At 42.0% G+C, this 22,209-nt stretch overlaps 1 protein-coding gene across 1 annotated transcript in view; it reads right to left on the bottom strand.

Moving 5' to 3' along the window:
* STT3B (STT3 oligosaccharyltransferase complex catalytic subunit B) overlaps positions 1–19,977 on the bottom strand; it is a 69,811-nt gene extending 49,834 nt beyond the window's left edge. The window contains exon 1 of the mRNA XM_084754236.1: positions 19,334–19,977. Coding sequence (XP_084610362.1) covers positions 19,334–19,656 — 323 coding nt within the window. The 5' untranslated portion in view covers positions 19,657–19,977. The remainder of the gene's footprint in view (positions 1–19,333) is intronic.
* Between the last annotated feature and the right edge of the window lie 2,232 nt (positions 19,978–22,209).

Below are 22,209 nucleotides of genomic sequence, written 5' to 3'. Positions count from 1 at the left end.
ACAGGCAAGTGCTCAATATGGAATAATTTCTTGCCAACCTTACGGCTAGTGTTGCTTCTCACAAGTTGGCAAAACTGGCAGTTGGCAACATAAGCCATGATCATTGCAAACAGAGGCAAGAGCAGGGTCTCCAACCTTTCTGGATAACAGTGGATAGTAACACGGACTCCCCCACTGACGTCTGCATAGAGGTGGTGTACAATTTTAAAACTGCGTTTGAAATACCCTCAGTATAAGTCACAAAAGGTGGCATCAGATAAAAGAGCAAATAAGACTCAGTAGCAGCACTGGTCCACTTCAGTTTCAGAGAGAGACCGTGTCCCCATGAAAAGGGAAGTTTGGGGTGGTCCAATTGAACTCACTTTTCAAATTCTTGACATAAATGTCAGTCATTTAAAAAGTAGTTACCATTCCCATCAGACAAAGATAGCAGCAGTTAGGCAAAGTGTTATATGACCACACGGTTGCTTTCCACATCACTCTTGTTTATTGGCTCTTGAATTAATAATAATAATAATAATAATAATAATAATAATAATAATAATAATAATAATAATAATTTCTTTTTCTTTACCTTCTTATGAAACACTGAGATAGCGAGAAGAAATTCAGAAGAAAGTGAACATAGTTACATCTACTTAAAAGAAATAAAGCCATTATCTATTCAGGGAAGTCTGATGTTTAGATGCTTAGAAATATAGCATTCACACTGTCTCAAAACCATATCCAGAGCAGGCTAACTCTTACATAGACAAACCTTACACTTACACAGTCTTGTGAAATGCTAGATGCTACCTAAACACTAAACACAAAATTCTGTAATAATGCAAATATTTTTCTTGACAATGTGGTCTAAAATACAGACACTAAGTTTATAAAACTATAGTTCTTAAGTAACTTTCCACCTCATAATTACTGAGGCTGGACATTCTGCATGCAGTGTACAATGGTAACTGAGAACAGAGGCAGACTTGCTTTCTGACCCTGCAGGGCTGACACTTGACTATTAACAGTGCAGACAGCAATTAAAGAACAGAACACCTGAACGCTAAACACACCTGAAGGATACTATGTTACTTTTTTCATTGTGGGAATCTGAAGTAAGGGCTGAGGAAATAGCTCAGTTAGTGCCTGTAACTTCAGAACTCAGATGGAAAAGGCATCCCAGACCTGTGGCCAGACAACCACTGAGCTTCAGTTCCATGAGACAGTGCCCAAATAAATAGTAAATATATAAATAAAGGGAAGAGCAATCAAGGAAAAATGCCTGAATGAACATGCATGTCCACCTTCACTAACAAATACATGCAACACACTACACATCACAGCAAAAACAAAGAAAACCCAAAACTGCAGTAAAATGTCATGCATTTAAAACACACACATCTTCACGTGTTATGCAATGAGCTGATACTGCATGCATACATATCACCATCCTTACCTATCATCCCCAAGCCACCAGCCCATAAAGTTCCCACATCACCTTTCAGTTTCCTCCCTCTTCAGTTTGATTCTCTTCACCACGTGTTCTATTGTTCATTCTCTGCTTTCTTTTTGTATAAATGGGATAGTTCTACTCTTATATGAGTAACATGTTAGAATAGCATGTTTCTGAGATTCACTCATGCAGCAGTAATATGCCCCTTTTTACTTTTAAAGGAGCATTCCCTCTTACGACTACTATTTGCTGGGCTGTGGGGATGTTCCCAGTTGAGAACAGTGATAGTCCTGATGAATTAGGCATTCTTACACAGGTCTGAGTCCTTAAGTTCATGTGTTTCATGTCTCTGGGTAAATGCTTTGTAATTCCACTCCTAGGCTATAAACATATATTTAAAAAAACACTGAAGGTTTCCCACAGGAGTTATCACTGGTTCTTCCTCGAGCAAGGTGCAGGGATCCCAGTGCCCCTTTCCAGGATGTCTGTTCTAAGGAGCTTACCTTACTAAACCCAGGGTTCATCTATCTCATCAGGCATTCTACCAACTGAGCTACAAGCCCCACCCAAGACAAAATCTTTTTTTCCTTCTTTTTCTGGTGTGTGTGCATGTGTGTGTGTGTGTATGTGTGTATGTGTGTGTGTGTGTGTGTGTGTGTGTATGTGTGTGTATGTGTGTGTATGTGTGTGTGTGTGTGTGTGTGTTTCAAGACAGGGTTTCTCTCTGAAGCCTTGGCTGGCCTGAACTCACTTTGTAGACCAGACTGGCCTCGAACAGATCCACCTGCCTCTGCCTCCGGAGTGCTGGGATTACAGGTGTGCGCCACCACGCCCGGCTAAGACAAAATCTTCTATGGCATCACAGAATCATAAGCTACCCTCCAGCGTCTCATCATTCTGTTCAAGGCTATCAACAAACACACTGGTTTTAAAGATCTATTTTGCAATAAGATTTACATAAATACTCAAGTTCTACATTTTATACATATAGTTCTAGCATTTCACACATGTAACCATTAAAACTATTCATGTTAGAACATGTATTCAACCTAGTCATTAGGACAGCAAATAGTGACACCAAAAGAATGACCAGCTATAGATGCTAAAGCAAGCCTAACATAATCAGAAGATAGAGAAGTCAAAGGTGCATACACAGAAAGGCAGATCAGAACACTGATGGTCAGCTGAGAGACACTCAGCAGGTGACGGCAATTGTGACAATAAGCCTGGTGACCTGCTTCCATCCCCAGCATGCTGCGTCCATTCACGTGTAAAGGTGAAAGGAGAGAACAGAGGCTACAAAGTTGTCCCATAACTTTGACACATGCACCGTGGCATGTGAACTCTCACATACACATCATGTGAACACATAACAACATCAACAATATTTAAAAAGCACCAATGATTACCTAAAATATGAAAGGTTTCCCATTGTTTCTCCTTCATCTTGTTACTAACTCTACTCAAGAAACAGAAGCTTTATGGCTGTTCTTAAAGAGGTAGGTAGGTCCTATAGTTGAGAGTCTTCATATTTGTCCCAAATTTGATATCAATGGAACTAGAGAATAGCATCAATTAAGCAGGCATTTACACTTGCATTTCATTTTTTATTATCCCTGCCATCTAGTGGTAGGATAAAAAACTCAAGAAAACCAGACTTCACAGATAGCTTCATTAAGTACACAGAGGGTGGGAAAGCCTGCTTTATTTCATTATGGCTTCCAAAGCAATTGAAGCCCACGCGCACCAGCTGACATCTTAAAGGCTCTGTCTACATTCAACAGTCAAGTCTGTAACTCCAGATACGGAAATACAACTCAAGGTATCCACAGCAGTCCTGAAGTACACAGAGAATTACCAATGATGCATGAAAAAGAGCTTCAAGTCAATTCTGAAGGAAAAGACCTACACAGAGACTGAACAGCCACTGCTGCACCACCATAACTGTGCTCACTGGTGCACAAGCAGCTGCAGTTGGGCCCTGGGATGATGCTCTCTGACCCCCAGTCACTAGTAGGTGGGCTACTTTGATACAAGACCTTCTTCAGCAGAAAGAACATATACTAGACAAAGCACCTGCTCCTCTACTGGTGAGCACAACAGGAGAAAGTGAAGGGTGTGTAAAGTCTGTAACTGTCTTGTCATGCCTTTAACTCACTCTCTTCTCCCTCAAAGTGACCTATAAAAAGCCAAAAAGAACTGAGTACACACAGCAAGGCTATACAACATGCATTAACTACAAATAAGGATCCTGTTTCAGTCCCATCTGGTAATATCTACTGTAACTCTCTGCTGCCATTTCTATCAGTAGCCCCAGGAAGAGTAGGCCTCTCTAGACTATCAAGGACATGTGCTTTGTTCTGTTTGGGAGAGGAGCATCCTCTGAAGCTGGCTAGGCCTCAAATTTGGGATACTCCCACCTCAGCCTCCATATTACATGTACATCCTACCACACCTAGTTCAAAAACGAACTGGAGAGCTGGCAAGATGGCTTAGTAGATGGAGAGCACATGGTAGAATGAGAATCGGCTCTGGCCAAGCAGCCCTCAACTTCCCCATGTGCCACGGCAGGAAGCACCGCCCTCCCCACACAAAATAAATGTGTGGTTTCTAAACAACTAAGTGGTGAAAACAATGAAAAGTCAGCAAGAAATAAAAATTAAATATCCAAGTAAAAGGTTGATATGCTATTATATGAACCAAAAAAATCAGTACATATAAATATGCATGTTTGATTCAATTATCCAACAAGCTCTGTTCAGCTAAGTCCAATATCTAAAGCTGAAGACAAAGAGGAAAACATACATTTCTTATACATACAACATGACATATTTGTTTCACACATATTCATATAGAAAAACCTACAATACTACCTAAACACATAATTATGTGTTATACTAAATAAATAGGATTTCCAACTAACTAGCTATATGTGTATGTATTTTCATACATATGAAATATACATAAACCAAAAAATAAGTTCTTCTGCTATAGAAATAAGATTTATATCAAGAATGATCTAAAGTAATAATGTCCCATGATCTACACATGAAAGTGGTTTGGTCAATTAAAACTTTTTTTTTCTTGTGGTTTGTTGACACGGGGTTTCTCTGTGTAGCCCTGGCTGTCCTGGAATCACTCTAGTTCGAGACCAAGCTGGCCTCGAACTCACAAATATCCACCTGCCTCTGCCTCCCAAGTACTGGGATTAAATGCCTGCACCATCACCGCCTGGCCAACTCAAACTCCAGAGCAAACGGAACATCATTCTGCAAGAAATACTCTCGTGAGGGTGGGGAAGTAACAAGGGGTAAATTAAAGGACTGCTCAGAGCAGTGTACACAATCCTTCTTGGACACTTCAGTTCTCAGGGCCTAAGGCATAGTCACAAGCTGACATCCTTAAATACCTGTGTATTTTAATACTCAACTTGGACACCAAGACAAAGGCCCATTTACTGAGTTTGTTCTACAAACAGTCTATACTATGTTCAACATGGTGGAATTTGACATTACTTTTTATCAAATTCCTTGACTCCAGGAATTTAATGAAGTAACAGGGCTACAGACACTGTGTATTTAGTTCTCTGAGAGGAGTAATTAATGCTTCATGACCCTAAAAGTCAAAGAACAAACATGAACAAAAGTCTCTACCATACAATGGTAGGAGTCCCTGGTGGAAAGCACTCCAAGGTCAGAATCTTTTGTTCTGTCACTTGGCTTCATTATGTTTCTCAGCCCAGGATTACACACCTTTGCCACACCAGGTGCTTGAATCAGAGACCCAAGAAGTTGTGTGTCTACTACATGTAAAAACCCTTCTGATGAAAAGTGCAGTTTAACATCTGTTTCTGCCTTGGAATATTTATTTATTTACTTATGAAGACAAAGTTTCACTACTTAGCCTTGACTGGCCCGGAACTTAATATGCAAATCAAGCTAGCCTTGAACTCACAGATCTGCTGGCCAACTGCTAGGATTAAAGAATAAAGATAAGTGGGCTGGAGAGATGGCTCAGTGGTTAAGAGCACCGCCTGCTCTTCCAGAGGTCTCGAGTTCAATTCCTAGCAACCACATGGTGTCTCACAACCATCTCTACAATGTAATCTGATACCCTCTTCTGCAGATAAAGCACTCATATGCAATAAATAAAATAAATAAATCTTTAAAAAAAATAATAAAGATATGTGGTATTGCATTTGGGTATTAAATCCAAAAAAATGTGAGGTGGCATGTTTGCACGAGGCCAACTACTGAGGTGCCACCAATGTACAGACCTGAAATAACTGCAAACTACACAAACAAATCTTCCTAATTTGAGAGCTGAGAGGAAATGTCTATAAATGAATTTACATATTTTCCTATTTGTTCAGGCATGAAAGAAAGTGGTTTCATTTCCCTCAAAGCTTTGTATTCTGGACTTCAGTCATGCTTGGTACCTGTCTACGGAGTTCTAAGAACACAGGGCAAACATATGAAGACACACTCTGAATTTCTGAAGTTTAGTCTTTTGTATTTTGGCAACTTACAACACTTAAAAACCTTAATTTCCAGGATAAAATATAGAAGTAGAAGTAGGCAAGAAAATCTCAAATATCTACCAGTCAAACTCTTCATACTCTGAGAACTCAGCACCCTCAGAAGAGCACTGACAGCAATCAGCCTGGCTATGGAACCAAGGATGCAAAGTCTGGGCAGAGAGTGACTGAATGATCCAAATGAGTAACTCAGAGGGGAAAACCGAGGACTGAGGAGGGGAGCAACACTGGCCAGCCTTGGAGCTGAATGCCCTGGTTCCAGAGCCAGCACTCTTAGCAAGCTCCCCAGCATCACCTGTTCTCAGTGTTCTCCTAGTGCCTGAGTAATTAGACTTTTGTTCTGTTTTAAGCCCTGACTTCTTTAGAGAAAGGATAAAAAAGACAGGCTGATGGACACCTAATTGTACACCTAATACAAACATTAGTTTTTAAAACAAAATGTCACTTTGGAGGCTATCTGAGTTCAAGACTATATTCTTTCAACATACACTAAAACACATCTGTAAAGTGTGGGAAATGAAATACCAAGACCATAGGGTTGTGGTAAGTCACAAAATGAAATAAAATATCTGCAATAAGTTTAACCTCAACTTACTGTAGCCTGTATACACATATTAAATAAATATGAGTATATGTAAAGCCTCTTATTAAATCATTAGGAAAAAGACAAATGATTTTTAAAACTTGTTAGGGCTACAGCTGTCACTCCAGCACTTGGGAACCTGGGGCAGGAGGAAGCAGCCTGGGTTACATAGCCAAACCCTGCTTCAAATAGAAGCAAATAAAAGACAAACAAAAAACTGAAGGAGATTAAAATGATAAATATAATGTGGTTCTAAATAATTCTGCACCTATATATGAATGTCCTTTTTTGACACTGAGGTAGGCCTATGTCACCTGAACAGTAAAGCATACTGAAGATGATGCTGTCCACTCCAAGCCTAGCCCTTAGTCAGCCAGCCAGCTTCTCTCATCTTGGGATTCTCTTTTGGAGTTCAAGAAGCACCCAGTGAGGCAGGCAAAGAAGTATCAGGGAAGAGCCAAACCCCTGACTAAAACAAGGTCAAAGTTCCAGCACGCCACCAATGCCCAGACATCTGAGGCACTCTAGCCCCAGCTAGCTACAGCTTGTGGAGACAACAACGATCCTCTCAAAATGCAGGCTGATACAAGTGGCTAACTTCCTAGTCAGCCCATAGAACGGAGAAAAGTGCTGGTTGCTGTGCCACAAAGTTCTGAGATGGTATCTTTATTTTTTTATATTACTATTATTGTTGTTTTGTTTTTTGAGACAGGGTTTCTCTGTATAACAGCCCTGGCTGTCCTGGACTCGCTTTGTAGACCAGGCTGGCCCTAACTCAGAGATGCGCTCACCTCTACCTCTGAGTGCTAGGATTAAAGGGGTGCACCACCAACCCTGGCAGAGACAGTATCTTTATAAATAGCTGAAATACAATGTCAGGCCAGGTACACAGCTATCAAACTTATACATGTATATATCAGATAAGTTTTTTTATCCTTAACATTATTCATGATAGCAAAAACTAGAACCCACAACTGCTATAATGTCAGCTTCATAGAATTTCAACAGTCACTCCTAGACTCTGTGAACACTTATACTCAATGCACACACCTCTGACATATAATAAAAAATAAAATCTTTATTTAAAAGTCAGAATGGTTTCCTAGTTGCAACAGGAAAAATAAGAGGGACAGGCTGGAGAGGAAACAAGTAAATGTGAAGATGGTCACGTGCTCGTTCTGCAGCCACTGGGTAGGTTCCCGATGCCATCAGTAAGTTTCATAATTATACAGAGTACACACATTCCATTTATGTACATGTTAAACTTTAAATATACCCCAATCTACTAGCAATGTCTTATGTTGTGATTCACGCCCAGCAGGCCTAACTTACATCATTTAAATGGCATAAATACTTTTTAAATATCCAAAATTATTTTATTTAAAAAAGAAAGCCCTTGTATAAAGGCTATATGTATTAGACACTTTAAATTCAATAAGTTACTCTAAAAACCAAAATAATTCTCTTAAATGGGTGTGTGTGTGTGTCCCTTTTAATGAAGTGACTTATTCCATTTAACAACCATAAATAAATACCTGGATTTTAAGAAATTAGTTGCTCAGCTCAATTTTCGAATTTCAACATATGCCTGGCCTTTAAGCCATGTTAAGATTAGATTTACTTTATTTACCTCATATGGTTTCATCATCCTGTTTCTCCTTCAAATGTCAAAAGGCTGTGTAGCATGGTAAAATAAAAGCCTCTTAGTTAAAGTTTAGAGTAACTGTGTTATGGAATCAAGTTATACGTCCATGCGACAGGTGTATTACGTTGGTAAAAAGTCAGTGAATACACAGTGTTGGTTAATGTAGTGAACAAATTCCACTCAAAACACTATTCTTTTTACTGTGGTCGTTGTCATTGCCCTTTGCTGTGCTGGGGATTAAACTTGTGGCTTTGCGCACATGTATTAATAAGACTTTCTTTTTAAAATACATTGATGGATAAAGGATTTAAAAAAAAAAGACAGATAGTTTTGCTAAGTGAAATAAATGAATAAATAAATAAATTAAAAAAATGAATCATGTGAAGTCATTCCAAGTTTTCAGTTTGAGAACTCACAAGAACCCAACAGACCAATCATTTCTATTAGGGCTTGATTAATAATTTTTAAAAGGATAAGGACCTTGTATTTTGGTTTTTTAGACACTAATACACTAATATCAATGACCCACCTAATAATTAGACATGGACAAAGTTATTTCCACTGCAAAGACACTTTCACAAAGACAGCAATTTATTTCATTTTAATGAGCACTTTTATTTAGTATTCTTTAATTTCTAAGGTAAAGTGTAAAAGGAGGTCAAAACTCTGATGCTTTTTAAAGTGTTGCTGGATCTGTGTATCATTTATTTACCTTCACTGTCGAGCACAATGAAGAAAGCTATGAATGAATCATTAATCCAAACCTAAAGTCATTGAGGCACGAATTTTGTCCATACTGATGAATGTGAAGGCATACAATAATTTTAGCTCTTACTATTCCTCAAACTCTAGCTTGTAAACTCATTTTTTATTGAGTTGGCACCTTTTCCACTCATCAGCTCAAAAAATTAACAATGCAACTTTTGTAATTCAGGAGACTGGTAGATATTAGCTAGTCTTTCTTGTCTGATTCAATGTTCCTCAACTAATGAGTTAAAACATGAAAAGGAACTCAGAGAGTTAGTTGTACTTGTAAGAAACACACAAATAAAACTATACTTCCCCTCACATGTGGCAGATAAGTGTTCCTGAAAGCAGTGTGCCTGGCATGGTTTACAACAGTTAAGACACTCCAGGAGAGCATCTCCACTTGGGAATTCATACAAGAGGAGTATCAGGAGGGCTGAACAAGGGCTTCTAGCCTTACACCGACCATTACCCAAGCAGAGTCTAACTCAAGATATTTGGATCATCCTCTGCCAGGTTCTGCGTGGAGTTTAGGATGACAGGTTATGTTAAACATCCTTCTTAGGATAGTTGGGTTGAGTTTTAACGTTTAGAATACAAAATTCAAACGCTCGCTGCCTCAATTGGAGGTTTAAAAAAGGCAGATCCAGACTTAACTTTTTGTTCAGAGAAAAATTAAACTGTTATCCACTCAAGTAGCATGGGGTTTATACCAACAAACAGCAGAAACCACCAAATCTGATCAAAATCATTCTAACCACTAAAGAGAAATGCTTGTGAGTTTTCTTATTTGTTTCAGTTACAAAGTGCTTTCTAACTACAAAAGGAAGCCTTACCAACTAGAGTCACTTTCCTGATACCATAAAGCATTTATTTGCTAACAAACACCTAATTCTTTTAGCCCAACACAGTTCAGGTTCCTATAGAAAGGCCAATGACCTTTTATCATTCTTTGAAATAACTTTATCCTTGAAGATGATATTGGAGAAACTCCTAATGTTCCTCTTTCCCAATATTCCTGAAGATGGACAGAGCCAGTAAACAGCCAAGGGAATGAACTGGAAAGGATAAAAGCGGTTCTCAACCTTCCTATGCTGTGACCCTTTAATACAGCACCTCATGTTGTGGTGACTCCACTCATAAATTTTTGTTGCTGCTTCCTTAAAACTGTAATCTTGCTGCTGTTCTGAATCAGAATGTAAATGTGTTTTTGATGGCCTTAGGCAACTCCTGGGAAAGGGCTGTCCGACGTCACAGAAAACCACTGCACACTCCAAGAGGCCATTCAAGACTCTCCATCTGTGGGCCGGAGTGGTGACGCATGCCTCTGATCCTACAACTTGGGAGGCAGAGGCAGGTGGATCTCTGTGAGTTCAAAGCCAGCCTAGTCTATAAAATGAGTCTAGGACAGGCAAGGCTACACACAGAGAAACTCTGTCTTGAAAAACAAACAAACAAACAAAAGATTCTCTATCTACCCAACCATACACCAACCAAAACCAGCAATTCTAGACAGACAGACAGACAGACAGACAGACACACACACACACACACACACACACACATCACATCAAAGTACTTTCTTAGAATTTAAGCTTAGGAGTTTAGGGTAAAGTGTGAGGACTGGTGTTCAGATCCCCAGCACTGATGCGTAGGTGTAATTCAGTGGAGGCAAGGAGGGATCTCTGAGCAGGTTGGCTAACTAGCCTAGCACAATCAGCAAATTTTGGGTTCTAAGTGAGAAATCCTAGATCAATATATAAGGCAATCCAAGGATGATAAATAACATTAACCTCTAACCCCTGCTCACACACATGAACATGCATGCACATGTATGTGTATGTGTACACACACACACACACACACACACACACACCAAACAAAAGAAACAAAGTAATTACTGCTAGATATGGTTCCAGCACTTGAGAGGTTTAATGGAAGGAAGGGGTAGTGCTGAAGCAGGATGGAGAATTCCAGGCCATTCTGGGCTTCCTCACAAGTTCTAGGCCAGCCTAAACTGCATAGTGAAATCCTGGCAGAAAACACTAAACAATTATCAACCATTCATTCACTCAAGTTAATTTTAATATATGTACATACTTTAAAATGAGCAAACTGACAAAATCAAGTTCTTGTTTGTTTGTTTTGGATAAGGTTTCACAATGTTGACCAGGCTGGTCTGGAACACCAGACGCTCAAGAAAGCTTACACCCCAGTCATACCCCAGTCTCACACAGTAGCTAGGACTGGAGGTATACAGCATGGCCATTACCACTGGAGCTTGTCCCCCCAAAGCCCAGTTCTTGAACATTTTTTTGTTTTGTTTTGTTTTTTATTCCATCACATTCATCTCCTGAATGATATCCCCATGCCCTCTTCCTGTACCCTCTGTCTTCTGAAAGATTCAATCTATCAAGGGTTATCTAGAGGAAAAAGATGACTCCAGTAAAGAGTTAGCTTTAAGGTCATTTGTTATCTAGGGCTGGAGAGATAGCTCAGTGGTTAAGAGCACTGGCTGCTCTTCTAGAAGACCTGGGTTCAATTCCCAACACCTATATAATGGCACAAAATTGTAACTTCTGGGCTATTTTTTGGGCATATGGTACACAGACTTACATACATGTAGATAAAACACATACATATAAATATATTTTTTAAAAATCAAAGATCATTCGTTATCTCAGGTGAAGAGGAACTTTTCCCTTCCTTTTTTACATGTATTTCCTGCTATAAAATGAACAGGCAAAATCTTGGGTGCTAGTCAAATTACTGCTGAGCCTTACTTATTTCCCACATGGTCTGATCTGGCTCTTTTAATCAAGAAAGACAAGGAAAAAAAGCAAGATACAAAAGCTACAGTTCTACTCTACTAAAATAGGTTAGCTAAACTGAATTTAACAGTACAGAAAGCTAACCACCTATGACAAAAATGTAAGGAGATAATTACTTATTATGTTACAATGTGGGAGACAGACTGGAGAAACAACATCGGAGGTGACGAAAATGATTCATGATCTAGGTCCTCATTCTACTGTGTATTAGACTTCTTAAGACTGAAACCCCTTTTTACCTATGATAAAAGCCTTTGGAATTTCATTTTTTGCTCTTTTTTTATATAAGCATTTAAGGTTTACTTTCAAAGAATATCTCAAAAACTACAAGAGTGCTGCTTTCTTTTTGATAATTCTGCATTCACTGTTTTTTGCTGTGGATTGCATATGGTGCAATAATTTACTTTCATAAATAAATTTCTGGGCACCATCCTTTTCTTCAATGTCATTCAATTTGGCTTCATGCTTTTCTTCAGACAAATCTGACCAGCAACAAAAATAATGTAAGGCATGCGTAATACACACTTTAGGTATGACTTCCTACTCATTTTAATTTCTGTAATGTTGCAGACAATAGTTCACCTTCGACATTAGTACACAGGCACACACTCACACACCATCAATTGCAACATTAGATATTAAGAGAGAACAAGAACCTGCCAATATGTTAAGTTTAAAAAAAAAAACCCATTTGAAGTCTTTTGTAAGTTGAAAGAACTGCTAGCTATATCACTTAAAAATAAACATACTGGGGAGAAAAAGATGTTGACTTGAGATGGCTTAATAAGCTCATAAAGCTTAGAAAAGCAGCTCATCAACTTGCTTATCAACTAATACTTTAGAATTTAATAATATGAGTAAAATTTCTTTGTGACTATTCTATCCAAAGACATTTTCCTTTTGATAAGCATGAACACACAGTTTAAAAAAAAAGGAAAAGAAAATAGTTTTATAACTTAACTTATGGCAGTGACAAGCAATTCATGGCCACAGCTTTTTTACATCACCAACTCCAAACTAAACTTTACTCGAAAGTCCTATTTTCACAACTATGCTTGAACTATTGTTTTTTTAACACCCTCAATTCAAAATGAATGGTAATACACAAAGAATGTCCTCTCATATTCTGAAGTTATAACTTTCAAAACATAACCTCAATATGAAAAAAGCTCAACTCCTCGAGAGACAGGTGGCCACATATACTTTAAACATCTATTTATTTCTAGAAGTCTGAGTCTACTCTAAGAGCACAGCTGTCCACTAAAAATTTCTATGCTGGATGGCTTAATACCTCTAAACTCAACACTCTGACTTTTTACAGATAAAACCCAGTGAAAATATTCAAGTAGATTCAATCAGCTTTTCTTCTCAATTGGCTACTTCTTTAAAAGGCCCATTTCTGAAAAATGCATTGCTCATCTTCAACAACAACAAAAACAAAACTTAAAACAACCAACTTTTCTTATTCCCCTACATTAAAACAATCAAAATAACTATCTTGCTGTCACTAGAGAGGGTTGTGAACAAGCATTTTTGGTAGGCAATGTGTTAAGACTTAGAACAGATGACTAAGAATCAAATTAAGTTGGAGGCGCAAACCTTTATTCCCAGCACTCTGGAGGAAGAGGCAGCTGGATCTCTGAGTGTGAGGCCACCCTGATCTACAACAGAGCGAGTGAGTTCCAGGCCAGCTAGGGCTGCACAGAGAAACCTGCTTCCCAGGCAGGGTACATTAAAAACAGACTTTGGACTCAGGCAGATCTAGGGAACATTGAACTAAAATACATTTTTGTCTATGAAATAACAGATTTCACACCGTTTCGTCAATTCAAAGGAAACTATCAGAATGTGGGCCATGCTAATGTTTCCTATTACAGTAAGTTCATCAAAAGGAAGTTACAGATTATATGGCTAACTTAATTACTGCAATAATTCACAGGCTTGCTTGTCTTCAAATGGTACAAATCCGAATAGATATTTACTAATTTATGTGCAAAGTATATTCTAAAATATACTGATTCAAACTAAGAAAGCATTTTTTCAGACATTCAAACTATAAAATGTGGTTAGATCTTTTGTCTGGCCTACAAATACCAGTAAACAAATTTACTCAAAATACAGGAACTTCTGGAACAGCTCCCCCAACTCTCCCAACATTTACTCCCACTCGACATGGAGCTCTTTTCTTTATGCCATGTACTGCCGTCTGCATCCATTCTAAGTTTCAGGAAACTGCTCACACAGAAGGAGGTAGATAGAGAGAGACGCAGGACACACTTGTAGCCCCACCTGCCAGCCTAGACCGCATAGCTAGTTCTTGTCATCAGGAAGGAAGGCAGGAAAGAAAGGAGCACAGACTGACCAAGACTTCTCAGAAAAAGTAAGTAGCTTAAAAATGAGAAGTATGGTCAGTCAGAACCAGCACGGGATCCTCGTCTTGCCCTTTAATGTTGGCGCTCATGGTTTCAGGCGCTGTATTGTTTGGATGAAACATGGTAGTGACAACAGCTAGATAATAAGGCAATTCAAGAGTTTAGAAGTTCTACACAAGTGAAACTGAGTAAGACTTTCAGACTGTCTCTCGAGACAACAGATTCAGCAGAGCCAAGTCCCTTAGCAGACATGGCTAATGCACTGCTTTACAGTGTACTCAGGGCAACTTATTGACCAAAACCTGAAAGGGATCTATCTCATCCTGACCTCAAGTCCAAGTAAAGATACACAAACAGTGATTTGTACATGCAGGGCTCAGGTTTTACAGAAAACAAATGCAGAATGTTCCCCTTTATCATGGAGTGGAGGACCTAGGGCAGCACCAGCAGTCTCTGCAGATTTCAGAGTCTGAGAAGAAGGGTGCAAGTAAGCACAGCCACAGACGTTGGAAAGTGAAGTAAACTGTATCACCTGGAGAACGGAAGTAGTAGTGTTATTAACGTTCACTCTAAAATTCAACTTTCCTGTATGCTGAAAACTTATAGCACAATTATTTAGCAGAAAGCAGATCTAATGAAATGCAGAGGTTTCTAACTCAAAAGTAGCTGCAAAATTGTGGTGTCCTATGATTTCTCTTTAGAAATAAAGCAAATATGAGACTTGGTAACTAAGTAACATAGTCTTTCTATTAATTACTTCTAAGAACACAGCTGCACTGATGATTATTAAGATAGTACAATAAATAATATTTTAGTTTTTTTTCTATACACTCAGCACTTTGAGAGCATGAACACTGGAAGTAAGGCACAGACAGGCTGTTAAGTTACTTCCACACCCATAGGTTCAGAGCCACACAAGGGAAACTTCAGTTTCTAAAGCTTGGTAGTCTTCATGCAAACCACTCAGGCCTTGAGAAGCATGCTGTCCTACCCAGGTCAGCACTAAAGAAAGGAAAATCCTCAAGGAAAAGCAAAGATGCCAAGGGCTTTGAAGACAGATTCTAACTGCTTCAGGACCTATCATATGCTTCATGAAAATTCACTAGTACTACAGAGGGTCGCAGTGACTTCACGCAGGAGCAGGCCCAAAGCCATCATCAACTCCAGCCACTCCAGTGCTTCCCATGACAGGAACTTCTCACTCAGAATGATCCCAGAAGCTCCAGGCTACAAAGTGTCGACTACAATGAACTCAGCGGTGGTGTTATCCCACTTGGAAGTGCAGCTGGACAGCTGCTGCTAATGATCCCACAGTCAGAGGGGCTTTTAAGGGATCTGGGAAGCGTTGCGCTCTAAAACTGCTTGCTTTTGCTTCTGTCTTCTTCAGAAATGAGGTCAACAGTTTGGGGTTTTTTTTGTTTTTGTTTTTGTTTTTTTTGGGTTTTGGTCTGTAAAGTGAAGAAAAACATGGAAGATCTCAAAAGACAGGAAGCAGTCCCCAACTCTCAAAACAGCTTACTTTCCAAGGCTTGTCACTCAGTTGAAAAATATGTTTGCAGTAATTAACCTATCTATACCACAGTGTCTAAGGAGAAAGCATTCCATATTTTAACTCAAAACTCTGTCCTAACAAAAATAGAAAAAGTTGCCGGGCAGTGGTGGCACACGCCTTTAATCCCAGCACTCGGGAGGCAGAGGCAGGCGGATCTCTTTAAGTTAGAGGCCAGCCTGGTCTACAAAGTGAGTCCAGGGCAGCATCGTCTCTGAGAACCTGGGATTGCAGGTGTGCCCCATTATGCCCAGTTTTTGCTGCCTTTTTGGTATTTGCAGCTAAAACCTAAAGCTCTAAATTCTAAATTCCCAAATTCTCTCCAGAGAGAAGTCCCTAAAAGCTGTATAGGCGGGAGCAAGGGTATCTCCTCAGTGGAACGCTACTGGAGAGGGCTACCACACCTGTAGGAAGACAATAGGAAAGGGCTGGCTAATGTAACGTGCCAGTGTTCACAATCACAGCAAAACTATGAAGGGCTACATGGCAGATAAAAGGGTAAAATTAAATGCAAGCTGTTAAACTACCTAGTCAATCAAATATCTGGCACTACAGAACAGTCTCACTGTTTCCCAGAATCTCATCAGCTCAACTGAGAAGGGAGGAAATCACTGGCACAAAAAGGTGAGTTATAACCCAAAAATGTTACCAAGTTCTCAAAATAAAAGGTATTTAATTCAATAACCTCAGATACTACCTCTTACAGCAGTCAGTAAGATTTAAAATAACCTGGGTAACAAATTTTAAAAACAAGTGTAACTTGGTGACGAGTCACTTTTGACAGCTATCTGGAGTCTCACAATTCAAGAGCTACTGTAAAACTTATAGAAGCAACTCACAATTAAACTCACAAATGAAAAGGGTTCAGAAATGGAAAGGGGGGGCTGAAGGAGGTGTGGGCAGGCCAGAACAAACTGGTTTGTAGAAACAGTCAGAGAGAACATTTAAATATTACTAAAAGTTCCCCCTCATTGCTGCATGGTAATCTGAGCCACTTCCAAGCTAGTATGTGAGACTGCTCTTACCAGCTCTGCAGAAAAACTGTTTTAAAAGTCAGAAGCAAAGACAGGCAACAGGCAATCTATATAACTTCCCTTGTAAAGATTTTTCAACAATGACTATGAGATGAAGAATGAATGGCATGCCTAACGTTAGCAGCTATGAAAAGAAAAACTAAAGTAGATACAGTTTTCTTTTTGTTTGAACTTGATTTCTCTCATTAGATCACTTGAATCAGACATTCCATAAGATTCACAAAGACAAGTCTCCAAACACAGTGAGGAGCAGGAACAATTCCTTTATTGCATCTATCCTCTCATTAGAACATTCTAACATTATGAGCATAAACATTTCACCAAGAATAAACAAGCATTAACATTACCACTGGTAGATGAAATAGCTAAGCTAAGTAGGTCTTAGCTCTGGACACTTGCAGATCAGAATATGTGAATTAAAATTAAAATGGAACAGACTGAGATGAAACACAAAGATATCTGAAATGTGTTTCCTACACAGCAGAATAAAAAAATAGATTTTTTTATGAATAAAAAAAGTTATGCTCTCAAATTCCTGTAGCAATCTAAGCCTCCTCATTATATTACGCAGTTTTACTAGGACTGACCCGAGGCAGATTACTAATCCTCCTTCAAAGTAAAGGGGGGGACATGACAACAACAAAATCACCTCATCATTTATTTGTGCATTAATCTGCAATCATTAATTTCAGCCTCTGAGTGACTCTTAAGCCTTTCATTTGTAAAAATGTTGCTTTCTGGAAATGTTAGTAAAATTACTCTGGAAATATTTTCAAATTTTGTTACACAAAATGTTTGGTCAATCAGACACCTGTGCTATCTCCATCTGAAAAGACACAAGTTTCTCTTTTCATATTGTTCAGTAAACTCTAGTGGCTTTCATTTCTGGTCAATATCTTTTATTTTTTTAAAATCTAATTGATTATTTCAAAACAATACTCTATCCAGTTAGTAAGACTTCACAAATATTCTTAGGTTCATATGTAATCTCTGCCAATATGCTTTTCTTCTGTGGTTTCAAATAACATAATGGTCATTTAAAAAGCAAAGCTAAAGTCAGGTGTGGTGGACCATGCCTTTATGCCCAGCACTCTGGACGCAGAGGCAGGTGGATCTACCTCTCTGAGTTCAAGGCCAGCCTGGTCCACAAAGCGAGTTCCAGGACAGTCAGGGCAGTTACACAGAGCAACCCTGTCTAGAAAAAAAAAAAAAAAGGAAAACAAAAAAGCAAAGCTGTTGGGGGAAAAAAATCGAAACCTCTAAAATGGGATGAAAACATCTCACAGAATAACTGACTGTTTCTCTAAACTGGATTTTCCTTGAGTAGGCCCCTCTGGTGTTCAATAGATGTTGTAGCATAAATATTTTTCTTAAAGCACAACTTAAATCCCACACTTAACATATAAGAACCCCCCCCCATTTATAACCTATATATTGACTAACTCTTAAGAAGATTCTCTGTGCATTTCAAATGATTACAGTTTAATTAGGTCTAAATGCAAGTAAGAATGATTCAAAGTTGACAGGGCAGCCAGGCGAATAAAGCAGTTTAAAGAAGCATACATTCTCACTCCTTCACTCTCATATTCTCATCCTCCCGCTCCCTCTTTCCACCTCTTCTTCTTCTTCTTCTTCTTCTTCTCCTCCTTCCCCCCCCCCCTCTCTCTCTCTCTCACTCTCTCTCGGTGGGGGGTGGGGGGAGGGAACAGGACAAAAACTCTACTCAGGTTGGGCCAATGTGGAGAAAGTTAAAGCAATCTTCCCATCTAGATAGCTCAGTGTTCGGAGTGGGGGTAATACCCTCAGGTCAGTCAGTGCTATGCAATGTGGGCAAGTTTGGCACCACAGTCTAGAGCTCCCGGCACCGCGGTACTGTTTGTTCTCTTCTCCACAGACCTTCCAGCAGAGAGACCAATAAAGAAACTCGTGCAACGCTGTCGGATACTGTGGTAACACGGAGGGCGAGAGTTCGGCTAACAGAATAACGATCTCGCTCTAAAAAGCAACCCAGCACAACTGTGGAAATAGAGTAGCGTGCTGAGTGCACTTAAGGGCCGGGGAGGGGGGGGACGACACACTCTTGAAAATATCTGGTGCTGGAAAAACACAAGCAGTTAGCACTGCGTTCGCTTTCGGGATTAATATTTTTTTTTCTTTCCCTAACCGCTAACGCTCCACTCTCCAAGAGAAAGAAAATAGAAGGGGAAAGCGTGAAACTGCGAGGGTGAGCGGACGAGGGGGGTGGGGGGGCTTCCAGTCACCTCCAGCGGCCACAAGGCAATCCCCGGGGCTGCTCCGATGGCAGGAAGGAGAGAGAAATCAAATAAAATGCAACAAGGCGCAAAGCTGCGGCGAAGAGGGCGTGGGGAAGGGGGGCTCCCCCCACCCCGGAGCCAGCCGAGGCGCGGCAGGCAAGAAGGCGCCGCGCGGGGCCGGCCCACCCCGGCGGCCGAGGATCGAGGCTCCGCTCCCGGGCAAACTTCGCCAAGCGGGCAGGGGGCGCGCCCAGCCCGGCCCGGCCAACGGAGAGATCCGGTGGGGATCCGGACGCACCGGGGACCGCGCGCTGCCTGCGGGGGAAGGGCGGCCACACTCACCATGGGTCGAACTCGTGGATGATGCTCTCGAAGCGGATGACGGCGAAGAGGCGCGAGCTGAAGCCGGCCAGCCAGGCCAGGAAGAGGATGGTGAAGGAGAGCAATGACTGCCACCCGGCCGGCTGCGACAAGCCCCCGGACAGCCCCGCGGGGGGCCCCGGCTTCGGCTGCACCGCTGCCGCCGCCGCCGCCGCCCTGGACGAGCTCTGGGCTCCGGGCCCGTGGTGCCCGTGGCGGCTGTTCCCGAGAGCCATGAGGCCGCTCCACGGGGACGAGTTGAGGGACGACTTGTGCTTGCTCTCCGGGGCCGAGGGCTCCGCCATGTTGTGCCCCGGCGGCGGGTCTCTAGCTCGTCCTCCGCGGCCGCCGCCGCCGCCGCCGCCGCCTGGAGCGAGGGGTGCTGGGCGGAGACCCAGAGGAGGAGGAGGAGGAGGAGGAGGAGGGCGACGGCGACGACAACGAGGAGGAGGAGGCGGAGGCAGAGCTGGGCGCGCTCCCGCCCTCAGCACTGCGAGGCCGGGACACTGGGGGTGGAGGCGGCAGCGGCGGCGGCGATCCGGAGTCTCTGCCTCAGCAGCGGCCGCGACCGCCGCGGTCTCAACCCAGAAGGCCCCTGCGCCCCACTAGCCATCCGTGTCCCCCGTGCGGCTGAGGAGGCGGCGGCGAGAGCCGACAGGACGAGGGCGCCAGAGGAGCGGCGGCTCGAAGCGGCTATGACATCCCCCCCCCCCAACCCTCCCCTTCCACCTCACGCCCGCCCCGCGGTGAGGCGCACAAAGGGGGAGGAGCCCCCTGGAGTCCGGGCGGAGCTCAGGCAACCTCTGACTCCGCCCCTTCGCCCAACAGGAACTGGCCCCTCCGCCTGTCACAGTGCGACAGATCCGTTAAGGGGCGGGGCCGGAACGGCGGAGCGCGCCAATAGGAGCGCGAGCGGGGGCTTGGGCGGGGCTTGGGCTGAATGCCCCTCCCCCTCCCCCCTTCCCTCTCCCCCGCGTCCCCCGCCTCGCGGCCTCGCGCCTATTCGCCGCCGGCTGCGGCTACGATTTCATTGTCAGTTGAAAGACGCGGTTTCGCGCGCGGGCGTGTTCGGGGCCCCGAGGAAGGGCGCCCGGGAGGCTCGGCTCGCTTCCCCACGTGGACCCCGACCCGAGGAGCAGCAGAAGGTTCCCCGGCCGGGTCGGCTGGGGTTACGCAGGGAGCACCGCCCGGCTCGGTGCTCGGCGGCCGTGACTTTTAACCCGCTCAGCGCGGAGCGCCCGCCACGTGACCGGGCGCGCAGGCGCGGTGCGCGGCCCTGGGCGCGTGGGTTCCAAGCCGCTGTGCTGCTGAACGTGCTTGGGTGGCCCGGTCGCTGTATTCTTGTCGTTGCTGTGCTGCCATGAAAACTTGGAGAAGGCAGATGTCGTCCGAGCTGCATTAAGATGTAAAGAGGCGGACACACTGAAAAATGTGATCTTTTTTTTTTTTTCTTTCCTGTGCTTTTCCCGTTGCCAAGAAATTCTTTGCAGCTCAAATCTTTTGACCGCAAGAATTCTTTATTTACACCTGCCTACGTTCCATCTCCAAATTAACTTTTCCTGGGCTCTGTTAGCTGTAGTCCAATTCTCACTTTAGCAAACTACCGACCGAATACCCATGTGAAGGAACTTTTCCTTGCCTGTGCAGTTTGCTTACACCTTCCTTTACTTCCTCCACAACTAACTCCACCCCCCCACCCCACCCCCAAGCACGAAAGTCTGAGCAAAAGGAGATTAGCAGGGTTAGTGGGAGACACAGTTGCCTTGATAGAAGCCCCTCTGGCAAGTGCAGAGGTTGTTGTAAAAAACGAGGGCCAATTAATATTTGATTGGTTTCTCCTGTACATTCACAACTGTCCATCATGTTAGGTAACATCGGAATTTTAAAAATGTGTGTGAAGATTTTCCTGACTCCTATAAAATTGCAAAATACAAATTCTGTTTTGTTGCTCATTGTCAAAAATAAGATAAATGAACAAGTGTACCTAGTAGCTTCAGCCATTCCAACCTAGTGATTAACTTTGCTGCTTTCCTTAGAAAAATACATAGACTCTCCTTAAAGAATGAAAAGCTTTCCAGAAATAGACTTCCTCACAACCAACTTAATATGCAACATTTATTAAATATCTAAATTTTAATGAGATTTGCGGTAGCAATATTAACCAATCCCTTTGAACAGACAAGTAACATGCCCTTTCTCAGATCCAGAAAAGTGCACGTTCAAATGGCAGCATTTATTTTTCACCCATGTTTCATGAACCAATGTTCTAACAACCTACAATAGCAGAATTTACCTCGTGCCTTTCATTTTAAGCTGCTTGGGTGTCTCTGTCTTATTGCACAAGTTCCTGTTGGCTTTGATGGTCTCTTCTGCTTCCTCTTGGCTGTTTAATGGCTGGGGGCCTGGTCTGAAAGTGAGTGAAAACAGTCATAATCAATTATAAAACACAAGTCACCTGTGTAGGACTAGCCTATCTCTATCCCTAAAAGTCTACTTTAATCTTTGTGTGTGCCAGTGGGCATGTGTGTACTGTGGCATGCATATGGAGGTCCAATTACATGTTCAGATATTGGTCCTTCCAATACACCATGCTAGCCTCCATCTCACCACAGAGCAGTGGTTCACCCTGTGGGTCGCAACCCCTCTGGCAAACCTCTCTCTCCAAAAATATTTACATTACAATTCATAACTGTGGCAAAATTAAAGTTATAGCATAGCAGCGAAAAGAATTTTATAGTTGGGACTCACCACAAATGAGTAATTGTATTAAAGGGCCACAGCATTAGGAGAACAGCTGCCATAAAGCGTCGGGATTAGAGGCACCTGCTATCAGATCCAACCTTTTATGGGTTCTGGGA

This window comes from Acomys minous, assembly GCF_964271855.1.
Source record: "Acomys minous genome assembly, chromosome: 13".
Taxonomy (NCBI): Eukaryota; Metazoa; Chordata; class Mammalia; order Rodentia; family Muridae; genus Acomys; species Acomys minous.
Note: the sequence above shows the minus strand (reverse complement) of the source record. Positions and strands in the feature narration are given on the sequence as shown.